The following is a 12,895-nucleotide window of genomic DNA, read 5'->3' as shown; positions in this document are numbered from 1 at the left end:
TTCACTCACATGTATATGGATTTATTTTTTCTGAAAACAGTCCTAGAATGTGACCGTCAGACTGCAACAGACGATCAGATAACGGTTACCACATAATGTGTGTAAAAACTGAGGTAAAGGAGGTTAGACAGTCAGTTATTATCCAGAGACACGTATAATGCAAGTTCCATAAAACGTTTTGTGTAACGTGCAATGCGTGGGACTCTATTATTGTCTAAATTATTTATATTCTACTGTTGAAAGAAAAAATTTCTGATGTGGTTCAATAATGACCAATAAATGTAAAAAAACTCATGACAACAACTCCTAAGAGGGGGGTAGGGATCATAACTTTGATTGGACATCTGTCACCAGCAGACAAAGGAATCCATTTTGAAGAAGGCTCTCTCAAACAGGCTTGGCTATAGTCGCAGGCCAACGGTATTGACAATGTGCAAAGTCTTTATAAAACAAAATAAATAAAACTGTCAATGTGGATACTAAAAAGATATATGGATTATATATTTACAATAACACATTCAAATAGTTTTGATTTTTGAACGCTCCTATGTTTTGGAATGACATATTAGGATAAAAGAAGGGTTTATAACTATAACTATACAACTACTGCGCACCTGTCACCTGCACATGGTGGAGACAGCCAATCAGTTTATTATTAAATCACCACATGACTGAAGGTTTTTCTCTCTCAGTGATGTTTCTGGTTCCTAGAAATCTGACTGGCTATAGTTTATATAAATTGACACAACCCACAAAATGGCTGCCACCAATATATGCATGAGGCAACTAATAAGACTTTCCAATGACATCCATTAATAAACAGTAGTGTTAATTAAGGTAACTGAAAAAAATTATCTATTTGATAACCTTGACAGATATTGAATGGTTCTCACTAAGAGAATGAGACAGCAGGATAAAACAAAATGGTTTCCAATGTATCCTGTTTTTTTATAAGAGGCATAAAAAATTATACAGAACACAAAACAAATAAAAATGAGAGAAAAAAATAAACCAAAGACAAAAACACAGCTTGTATATTTCCATGAGCTTAGCATAAAACATGTTTTCAGCAGTGAACTGCTTAGAATTAAAAAGAAAAAAAAAAAAATTTAAAATACATGACTGCAGGAAGCCATTTTCCAGCAGTAATATACATTTCCCATGAGTCCTTTTGGTCTTGAAGACCTAAAATATATATATATTTATATTTTTTCCTGTAAAAAGTTTTGCACAGAGTTCAAGGCTAAACCTGAGAAAATGGGAGGGATGTAGGAGGGTTCTCGGACGGTTTCATGATAAAACCAAGGCCTGTCTGAGGCTGTTCATAGAATATTCCGTCAAGATGATGCGTTGGCTGTCGCTGTCCTGCTTTGGAAGTGGTGGTTTGTGGCATTGACAAGGGAGGAGTCATTTGGAGTAATCCCATAATCAGCCTGCTGGAGATAGGAAATAATACATTAACTGCATTTAGAATCTGCCACCACTGTACATCCCCCTACTTGTCCCTGCACTGCGGGTGGGGAGAATGTGAAATGAATACAAAATGTATGTATGAAGATGATGTAGGGTTACAGAAAACATATCCAGTATAAATTATACGAGGGTAATTGCCATATACTTACATGTCTTCGGAAGATCCTCTGGAGCAGGCTACGCTTTGGTGGTTCGGGAAGTTGTCTCCAATCGAGATCTGGAGAACGGGTCCCATTTGGTCCGAAGACATTGAGGTCCTTGAAACATTCAGTCTCAATCATCTGTTGATTATACAAGTGTCAATCCAATTGAGCAATATGTATATTCAGGATCTGGATGAGTTAGTGATTAGGTGATTTTATTCTGCACATACTGGTCAAACCTATCAACCGGGCATGGAGGATCCACTCAAAAGGCAAGTGGCTGGAAAATGTAGTATCTGGAGAAGGACTTCTCCATAAAACATCTTCAACTGGCGGGGCTGGAGCACAGCTCAGAGACCCCGTACCAGTAGAGAAGAGCTTCTGTGCAGGGCTACTGTTTCACTAAGAGCCTTGACCAGCAGAATGGCCTCACGTGGTCATTGTCCTTGTTCCAGTCTTTACATTAGTCTGAGCTAGTCTACAGAAATCAGCCATGGTAAAACAACTGGGTAATAATTTTTGCACAATGAGAGGTCGCCAAGACTGGCCACGCAATTGTTTTGCCCAATTAAAATCTGATTTGGATGGATTGGACATGAATCAGGCCAGGTGGAAAACGTGACTGACCGATGAATATATCAGCTGGGAACTTCACACGTCATATCAGCCCTGACCTTCACTGGGTGCTATAATTGGCTGGCACATTACACTAATGAAATATGTGGCAGAGATTCCCAGCTATGCTGATGAATGTGTGCCTGTGGTCATTGAAAAATCACTGTATGGTGCCCTCTGCTGTCCAGTTGGTTGGCCATTAAGAAGGGTAAAGCGTGAACAATGTATGCCGCAGATTCTGTCTGTGGCTAACTTTAAATAATTTGTGGTAGTGCCCAGCAGCTGCCTTACGTGTCCCCATATTTGGCATTATATAGGTAAATCATCAAAACACAGAACACAGATTCTGGATAAGAACACTAAGCACTTTGCTCCAGATCAGCCACTCAACTCCCTCAGGACCACAGGCTCTGTGTCCCATGTGTCCAGACAAATGTATTTTCTTGTAGAAAATTGAGATAACAAATCATTTTATTTAATATGGATATTACAGAGAAAAATTATTGAAACTAAGATACCTAACATATGTACTTTATTAGAGATTGTAGCCGATAAGAAGTGTCAGAATCAATATATTTAAATGTATAGAATACAGGTCAGAGGCTGGAGAGCCTCCCTTGTTTGGTTTGCCCCTCCCACACTGGGCAGTCCCAGGATCTAGTAGAGGGGAGGAGCCATCATTAATTTGTATAGCCTCAGGAACCAATCTGAGGCCAGTGGGGTAGAGAGGGGGAGGAGTTAACTTCTATTTTTTAAAACATCTGAAGTGCCAGGCTCCACTCATTGCCCATCTATGCCCCTAGTGTATACTCCAGTGTCCCCTAGTGGATGAAGGAGAAAACCTATATACAGGAACCAGCGGATTACACAGGACATAAATGTACCCAGCACAAGAGGACACCAATCATCATGCAGTTTCACCCTGGTGCGCAGAGGAGTAAATGGCACACTCACCTCATTCTGCCAAGGGATTGGCACACAGCCTGTGGTAAATTTGGCATAAAAATCACTATCGGTTTTATCCAAATTGACCCCTTTAACCGTTGAAAACTGCTCGATGTCCAGCACATCCTTACAGTACACGGCCCGGGGCTGAGAGGGAAACAGAACAGAACACATAGGATCAGGGTAATGCTGACACACTGCGTGCAAAGCAAATGCCCCAACTCCAAAAATAATTACCCCATAATGACACAAAGATTCTATATTGTTATGGAGCACTGTATAATGGTGGGAAAACTGCAACAGCTAGTTCATGGTCTCAGGGTTGTTGGGTACCTGTCTATTAATCCACATACAAACGAGATAGACTGAGAACACTGGGGTTTTATGTAGGAATATGATGCCCCAAGATGGATCCCCCATTTATTTTGGACATTTCAGGCCTGATTCTGAGTTACACGCAGGTCCGTACGCCTCTAGCGAGCTTTAGCACACTGTGCATGCGCTGCCATATGAATCTCAGAGGTGTAACAAGTGTTTCTGGATGCCTACATCAGACAGATCTCCTTCACTTAGTATAGGGTAGGTGTAAGTGACCATAGTAGGGATAACGGCCGCTCTTGTGGGCAGACCTCCGGTGTGCTCCCAGAAATCTGTGCGACTCAGAATACAGACGCATACTCACATTAGATGATGTACAGAAGATTAGCAGAGGTGCGTGAGACTCAGAAACAGGCCCTTTATGTTATCTCAATAGTAAAATAAAAAAAGAAGAAAGTCTTCAGCCTTTCACCCAGGCTAGAAGCTCCACAATCCAGCTCACATACCAAATGACCCCATAGAGACAACTCATGCTGGATACTTACATCCGGCACAAAGGACGGCTTCATGATTCCAGCCTCCAGCCTCTTGAAGTTAATGTCCCTGAGAAACGGATGCTGCTTCACCTGACTGGCACCCTGCTCACTGCACCCCAGCCTCTGCTTGGGGTCTTTGGCTAATAGCTGTAGCAACAAAGCAGAGAATGGTGAAATCTCTTCCGTCATGTATATAGTTAAATGGTACCCTCAACCTAGAATACAGGTGCCGGAATCGCGACACCAGTCAAATTCCCGACAACAGTCAAAACCCACGCACCAGAATTGCGACAGTAAGTATTGCGGTTAAGGGAAGGGTTAGGCTGGGGGGGGGGGGGGGGTAGGTTTAGGGGTAGGGATAGGATACTTAACGACAGGTGTCTGTATCCTAACCCTGTCGGGATCCCGTACCCAACCCCCTCCAAACCACAGCGCTGCCCACACATGAATAAGCTGCCACGTTACTCACCATCTTACAAATGGACTTCGCGTCTTCCGTGAACTTGTCAGAATAGGACTCTTGTTCTTCCTGGACTCTCTTTTCCACCTCTTCCCTTTTCACTCGTTCTTTCCGTGCGCGAAACGGAGACTGTCCCTCAATCATTTCATATATGATGCAGCCCAGACCCCACCAATCAGGGCTAAATGTGTATCTCTCATTCTTAACCACTTCTGGAGCTAAAAACCCCCCCCCAGAGATAGAGTAGGGCTGTTAGCTACATCCATGGGTAATGAAGAGTGAGTGTAATAAATCGGTTGGTCACTGCACTTACCCATATATCCTACAGTTCCTACTCTCCCTCGGATAGTCTCGCCATCTGGAATTTTGATGGCCAAGCCCAAGTCTGAGATGCGGATATGACCTGGTAAGAGAAAACACGATCAGAGTTACATGACATACATCATCTTCCCTATACCTTAGTTCACACATGAGAAAAACTAGGACACTAACGGCTAATGTAATATATGGTCGCTAGAGCTGGCGGTATGCACAGAATAACCAGCTACCGGAAAGCTAAAACAATAAAAATTATAATCATTCAAAAAATAAAAATGGATTACTGTGAGAGGGACTGAATGTGAGGTGTGAGGGTAGAGGCTAGGACGACACAGAGGCAGCGAGTGTGTGGAACAAGGTAGAGAGAGCAGAGCTGGTATTGGCGTTAGTAAGGGGAAGCATGATCAGATCAGTGTTGGATCATCCATGTGAGAAATGGAGAGGAAGCTTGGCCATATGGGATAGAAAAGAGGGAGAAGAAAGGTAGATTTGGCTGCGTAGAGGAGGCAGTATGAGTTCACAGAGTAGAGGCCAAGGATAGCTCCTTGGAGAACTCCAATAGAGAGGAAGAGGAGGAAAGGAAGTACCAGACTGATCGGCGCACCAGGAGAGGACAGAGGATGTAGAAGAGAGTGAATCAACAGCTGCAAAAGTGGCAGAAAGTTTCATGAGAATGAGACTCACATTGTCGACAGTTATGTCGTCGACATCTGGAAAGTGTCGATATGAACAAAATGCAGACATGACATGTCAATAGTGAAAGTGTCGACATTGGTGTTAGCATTAGGGATACCTAACAAATACATTGTTGACATGAATATGTCAGCATTTCATCAGCACCAATAAGCTGACTGTCGACATGGTGAACGTTAACATGGTCAACTTTGACATAATATACCAAACTCTATTCCCCCTTGTCACGTGTACCAGCCCCCTCCACGTCACATCAGCTAGCCCCTTCCCTTGTCTCACGTCTGCCTGCCCTTCCCCCTTGCTACGTGTACCAGCCCCCTCCACGTGTCACATCAGCTAGCCCTTCCCCTGTCTCACATCTCCCTGCCCTTTCCCCTTGTCACATGTACCAGCCCCTTCTCTGTGTCACATCAGCTAGCACCTTCCCTTGTCTCACGTCTGCCTGCCCTTCCCCCTTGCTAAGCGTACCAGCCCCCTCCACGTGTCACATCAGCTAGCCCTTCCCGTCTCACGTCTCCCTGCCCTTTCCCCTTGTCACGTGTACCAGCCCCTTCTCTGTGTCACATCAGCTAGCCCCTTCCCTTGTCTCACGTCTCCCTGCCCTTTCCCCTTGTCATGCGTACCAGCCCCTTCTGTGTCACATCAGCTAGCCCCTTCCCCTGTCTCACGTCTGCCCGCCCCTTTGCCCCCCGTGTCACATCTTCCATGCAGCTCAAGTTGGGGGATGTTTAATAGCTCCAATAACCATCTTCAATAAGATCTTGAGTAAATGAGGAATACAAGCTAATAACAATATAACTAGTTTACCAGAGTAGATAAAAGTGCCCCCAGTTGTCTATCTTCCTGTATATTTTATTATATTGTAAGAGTATTTAATCCTTGTTGTGTTAATTAGTATGTGGACTGTAGAACTATTATACAAAACTGAGTGGAAATGATTGGTGCTGAAGCTTTATGATCAGATGGATTCTTAGAACCTTGTGTCAGACACAGCCGCACCTCATACATATTCTGTCTAGCCATTGGCAATGCTCCGATATTGGTAACTCTATTCCTCAATGTCGTCGGTGGGTAAGAAGCACTGAATGCAATTAGCACTCACTACGTGAGCAATATACTTTATACACTACCTAAAAATGTTCTAATTTAATGTTAGGCTCCACTATCGCCATGACTGGGATTAGATTCTGTGATCACAAACCACACAGACAGACAACTAACACAAAAAAACTACATATGGAAACATCATTACTGAGCAGCCAATATGGAAACAGCAAAGAATAAATTAAAAAACTAAAGACTTTAGATATTTAGATGCAATTAGATCCTACTGGTAGTTTTACATTACTGATTACCACACATCACCAGGGCATCTGCTGGATACCAGGGGAATGTAAATCCCCAGCGCCAGAAAGGTGACTGATATTTTCTGACACCTACTGGTGGGGTCTATTTACTAAGCAGTGCTAGGAGACAGAGTGAAAAGTGATAAGAAAGTGATAAGGTGCCAGCCAATCAGCTCCCAAATGTCATCTCACAGGCTGTGTTTGAAAAATGACAGTTAGGAGCTGATTGGCTGGCACCTTATCACTTTTCACTCTGTCTCCTAACACTGCTTAGTAAATAGACCCCTTCAAGTTTCCAATAACCACTAAAGTGTGAGAGTCTGCGTGGGAGTGTGAGGTGAAAGGTCCCCTATAGCAGAGGTGGAGCTCTGGAAAAGTCCTGCAGATGTCCTAAGAAGTAAACGCCTCATGCACAACAGGAAACAAGTCACATCCGCTGTGAAATTACTATCAAGCCATAATAATACTATAGGTTGACTAGTTCTTCCTTTCCAAACACAATTTAAGTATCACCTAGTGACTCAACCTCAACAACACTGATGTCACAATACATCCGATGAGCACTGGAAAAGCCTCCTGTCTGCACCACTGAACTGATGATGGGTCTCAGTGCACTGAAATTACAGACAGGAACACAGGCTCTATTGAGGAGACCAGCGTAAGCAGTGTCCAGTCATTACAGGCTCATTACAGAAAACACAGACAGACAATTAGACATGTCCTAAACTCAGAGACACTGAAGACTGTTCTTTATCAGTACTACAACAGGTCCGTATGCCGCGCAATATAGGGAGATAAATCACAATGCTCCAAACAATAAAGGGTGAAGCTGCACCATGTCTGTGCTCTTACCGCCCTGAATGTACATTTATGGGTCTCTTAAATACTCGCTTTCCACACATGTCATAACACTGAGCAATCCCACAGCATAAAACCCACTCATCATCCTGAAGGACGTATTGGATAAAAGACGTTTCCTCCCCAACATTTATATGCCAGATTTTCCTCCCCTACTGAGAATAAGGCATGCTGTGTATTTGGTATGTACAGCTCTAACAGATTATCCATCGCAGTAAGGCAGCACTTATTCCTAATGCCACGTTTCGATAAATCCTTTACAATTAATACTTCATCTCACCCCAGCTCTAATTAACTGCAGGAGAACTATACCATACAGGACACAGGTGCTTCATACGCTATGCAGCATTGCTAGGTTATATGTAGTCTAGAATAAAAATGAGGTCATTTCTACCCATGTTAGTCTAACTGCCAATGCCCATCTACCATGACAAAGTGACCTCGCTCAGACTGGCACCTACACTAACAGTCTATTACCTCTCTGTGGCAGCTTCCTGCTAGAAGAATAATGGCTATATTCTACTCTAATTAAAAACACACACGATGGATGGGCCATCTCAGACACCTGTATGACTAGGGAAGACATTCTTATACATTAAGCTACTTCATCAGCTCCAGCCTGATTGGTTCCCGTCTGCTCTACACGCTGCTTGGCATAAAAGGGATATTCGTTGTCTGAATCCAGTCACCTGACAGCCGGTAAATAAACTAAGCCAATTTCTCATGTATCACAATACAATTTGAAGAGAACTATACATTTTGAGAGTACACCGGGCACCTACACGGTGGGGCAGCCATTTCTGAGATGGTGGCTTATTAGATCACTGAGAAACCAGTGAAATCAAATGCGACATGTAACCCTTTTGGCTGAAGTGATTGCAGGGTGTGGGGCCAGAATATATCCCATTGTAACAATATAATGGAGTGTTCATTATACATTTCTTTCTAACCTCATTTGTGGTGGCCAGTGTGCCATGTAGGTCTCCTTCAGCTTTGTCATAGCGACATTATCTACTTATACTTGTTCCTATACTTGTTCCTTATTGGTGTCTGTGGACATGGATGAGGCCAAAATAATGACATTTATATTACTTATTAGGCTGTCACCTTTTTTATTTTAACTTTCTATAGCAGCTATTCATTATATGGTGTTTTCACTAGTGTCAGCCGTCAGCTGATCTTTGTACACATTACACATTATTTAGACCATTTGCCACAGTTGTAGTAGAATTTTTCTGGCGAAGAGCATTTGTTGATATTGTCCTGTGTAACATACATGTAGGAGTTACAAGTGGTGAGATTAGGCTTTGCCTCTATGAGAATGATTTATGTCACTGAAAATAAATCAGGTTGTGTATGGGAAACCGGCAGTCAGGATGCCGACTGTCAAAATACCAACAGCGGTATCCCGATGCCGAGAATCAAGACAGGGGCTTAGTAAGTATAGTAACCCTCTCTTTCACCCCATAACTCTCCCTTTCTGCATCTTAACCTCCCCCCCCCCCCCCACACCCTAACCCTCCCCGTTCGTGCCTAAACCTTACCCTTCCCCCTTAGTGCCTAACCCTAGCCCCCTCATCCCCTGGAGCTGCCTAAATCTAACCCCCCCTCCCACAGCCTAGCCCTAACCTCCCCGTGGTGCCTAAAACCCCGCCTTCCCCGCACGGCTATCAGCTAACCAGGCCCGCTATACTCCGGTTCGGGATGACAGTTGTCGGGATTACGGCATTGGCATCTCAACTGATGTCGGGATTCCAGCGCCGTGTTCTGGCCACACGTCGGAATTCTCAAACGCGTTTCGTGCCTCCAGGCACTTTGGCTGTAACCCAATTGAACACTGGACATCCCGGCTCCACGGCCGTTCACCCTGCCCGCTACTACCCGCGTGACGTCATCACCCGCGCCCGCAGTCGGCGGCACGTGAACACACGTGGAAGCACAGCTGAGGACAGCTCTTGCAGCGCCGACACTTTCCCTGCCAGCCCGGACTGTGCCATCAAGACGACGGAGCCTGGAAAGGTAGGGAAAGTTAGGATCCTCAGCGATAGGACAGAGTGACAGAGTCTCTATTTGGAATCCAATAATCATTGTTCAAAAAAGAGCTATAAACATATGCTTATTTTAACCATATTTTTGCACAGGTGCCACATTAATATATTTATGATATATTAGCGCTCATTTACCCGAATAAGTCCAATATTAATTTATTGAGCTGCTTAAATACAATCAGCGCGGCAGTCATACATTTATATACACCTGACGTGACCAGCCACAGTACAGCTTATACTCACAAAACAAATGTCTATTGTATATGAAACGTCGCAGCTATAGGAACCTTAACCAGAATGGCTGTAGAATTATTTCTTATTATACCAACAGGATTTACGGGAGTTTATATTGTGAATAAATCCATTTGTATAACAGATGTTCAGATATTAACAAGAAATGGGGACTCCCAAGTAAGTTTGAAACCATTTAACAACAGGTGCTTTAAATGACCCAAAACATTAGTACAGATCAGCACAATGCAGTACTAAATCCAATAGGAAATTACAGAAAACATTTATTTCCGTGCAGTTTAAGGAATGTATCAACATTCTACTGAAACCCAAAAGCCCACCCCCACAATTATATACACCCCCATTGTACATCACTTACCGTCATCATCTAAAAGAATATTTTCTGGTTTCAAATCCCTAAATGAAAACAAACACACAAAACATGTTAAATGATTATATATTATAAACACAGCAGTATAGAAGTTAGACATTACATAGACTGTTGCTTAGAAACAAGATCTTGTGATACGAGGGGATGTGATATAACAGGAGGCGATATAGAAGGAGCACTGTACAATATTGCTAAACCAGTATTTAAGGAAATGCATCCTACGTGGTCACTACTGACATCTAGGTGATTTGGCAGATTTCCTTCTACAATATTAAGTCAGTGCACATAATAGCTGCCTCCAGTGTCTGTATGCAGCAAGCGCTCATTAAAAGCACAAAGCTGCTATTACATTCCATGCACACTAAACAGCCCTGTGTAGGGATTCCTCACCACCGAAATCCGGGAAGGCAGGGCTGTCTGTCTATCTGACCGTCTATTCTAAAGGCGAATACAAATTAGACGATATTTTGCCTGCACTGACGGATCGGCCTGACATAGCGTCGAAATCACCTAATGTGTACGCACTATGTCGGCTGATGCTCGCTCCCGTTTTGTCGTCAGTTTCATGGTCAGGTCGGCCCTATATTCTGCTCAATCTGACAATGTGACTGACGACCCCTATGCAGCGGGTTACGGCTGGTGCCGACATATGGGGCACCGATCATGTAATGTGTACCGCCCGCCCGATATGCTGGCCCGTTACCAGTGCGGTCTGTCGCTGGGTACACACATCGTTTAATGTGTACCCAGCTTTAGTGAGAATTTAACTGAAAGGATAATTACTGTAATTGAAGGCCAGCTGGACAAATGTATTGTACCTACCCTGTTTCTGTAACTCCATTCATAATCTCTCAGGCTGGGCTCAGATGAGCCTATAAGAATACAGGGTTTTCCCTGTAAGATCAGTGTGGACCTCAGAAGATCCCATAGTGACACAGTAGCGTGGACACTATGGGGACTGAATGACATTCCCTGATCACATAGAACCTCAGAGCACTGTGCGTTCCTGTTAGGAAAACACAACATTCTAACATTTCAACCCACCCCCATCGTCCAACCCATTGCAGCAATCAAAATGCATTTTAAACTGTCGTTGAGATAATGAAAGATAAATTTAGCATTATTATCCCTGTGTTAGTAAATTCAGCCATATGTCTGCTTTTGATATTATGTTTTTATAAAAGCAAATATAACTGATGGGTTTACTTTAAGCTATTACAAGTGGGAGCTTCAATTTTAAACTGGGGAAATCAAAATCACCACCCAACTAATAAAAAAAATAATGAAAAACAAAACTGGTTAATACAATGGAACAGTGCATCAGTCCAGCCCCCCCTTTACCTGCCGCTCACCTGTACACTATGCCCTCTTGGTGAAGATGTTCCAGCCCACAGCAGATTTCAGCAGCATAGAAGACCACACGCTCTTCCTCGAAGCCAGGGTTGCCCATATTGTAGATGTGGAACTTGAGGTCTCCTCCGTTCATAATGGTGAGCACCAGACACAGAGCGTCTTTAGTTTCATACGCGTACGCCAAACTCACCTGAAGAAAAAACACAACATCTGTGTATAAAGAGCCATTGTCACTGGGTATCAGAGATGGGTGCTATTAACTCAGCAACCTTCCTTTATACATGAAATATTCACAAACAGGCAAAACCAAATCACATGATTGGGTCACGAGGAGAAGGCTGAAGACGCAGTTGGTTTATGTAAACACCTACATAACGCATGCGGTTGGGAAGGTCGCTCGGATGGGTGGAATTGCGCTAGTAAGAAAATAAATTATAAAGGAAAAAATTCTGGTTTCTCCATATCCTGTGCATCAGATATGGAGAATCTAGTACAGCGTGCTCCCAATCTGTAAGCAAAGGAATAGTCGTCTGGTGCCTAAAGGGGCTATCCCTGTTTGCTGCTTAGAGAAACAGCGCCTCCCAACAAAGCCCCAAAGTCTATTTGCAAGAAAGGGTAGTATGCTCCAGTACTAACAGACAGTAAATGGAAGAACAACCTTAAAGTACAGTATGTCCAATTTGTAAATGTTATATTTTATTGTAGTAAAACCAGAGGACCAAATCTTTACTCATTTGTACCTTAAATGAGCTACCATATTAGACAGTCCATCCAGTACTGATAATACATCTTTTTATTGGTGATAAAACAATGTTAGACAATCAGAATTCAATCAATAAATATCCTAGGGAAGGGCTTCTCACAATTATAATGAGGAGTTAAAAAATAGCTTCACAGTATCACCAAAAAATGAAATAGCATAGATAGAAGATGCAACATACAGAAAACATAAAATAAATGTTAATAATCTCATTCTGACATTTGCAACGCGTTTTGTGAAGAGTCTACTTCCTCAGGCCTGCCTCCATGAAACGCGTGCTCACCACTGCCTCAGGCCTGCCTCCATGAAACGCGTGCTCACCACTGCCTCAGGCCTGCCTCCACGAAACGCGTGCTCACCACTGCCTCAGGCCTGCCTCCACGAAACGCGTGCTCACCACTGCCTCA

At 43.3% G+C, this 12,895-nt stretch overlaps 1 protein-coding gene across 2 annotated transcripts in view; it reads right to left on the bottom strand.

The window, feature by feature from the left end:
* Window positions 1–924: 924 nt before the first annotated feature.
* The window catches only part of LOC148515124 (G protein-coupled receptor kinase 5-like), a 62,763-nt gene continuing 50,792 nt past the window's right edge, over window positions 925–12,895 (bottom strand). The window contains exons 9-16 of one of the 2 annotated variants that reach the window (XM_088480383.1): window positions 11,728–11,918; window positions 10,364–10,401; window positions 4,804–4,893; window positions 4,500–4,708; window positions 4,040–4,177; window positions 3,186–3,323; window positions 1,623–1,754; window positions 925–1,436 (exon numbers count right to left, since the gene is read on the bottom strand). In XM_088480383.1, the coding sequence (XP_088336509.1) occupies window positions 1,338–1,436; window positions 1,623–1,754; window positions 3,186–3,323; window positions 4,040–4,177; window positions 4,500–4,708; window positions 4,804–4,893; window positions 10,364–10,401; window positions 11,728–11,918 (1,035 nt within the window). In that variant the 3' untranslated portion in view covers window positions 925–1,337. The remainder of the gene's footprint in view (window positions 1,437–1,622; window positions 1,755–3,185; window positions 3,324–4,039; window positions 4,178–4,499; window positions 4,709–4,803; window positions 4,894–10,363; window positions 10,402–11,727; window positions 11,919–12,895) is intronic. The other variant, XM_088480384.1, reaches the window with a different exon arrangement.

This window comes from Taudactylus pleione, unplaced genomic scaffold (genome assembly GCF_031769625.1).
Source record: "Taudactylus pleione unplaced genomic scaffold, aTauple2 ptg000253l, whole genome shotgun sequence".
NCBI classification, from domain to species: domain Eukaryota; kingdom Metazoa; phylum Chordata; class Amphibia; order Anura; family Myobatrachidae; genus Taudactylus; species Taudactylus pleione.
This window is presented reverse-complemented; position numbering and strand designations above follow the sequence as displayed.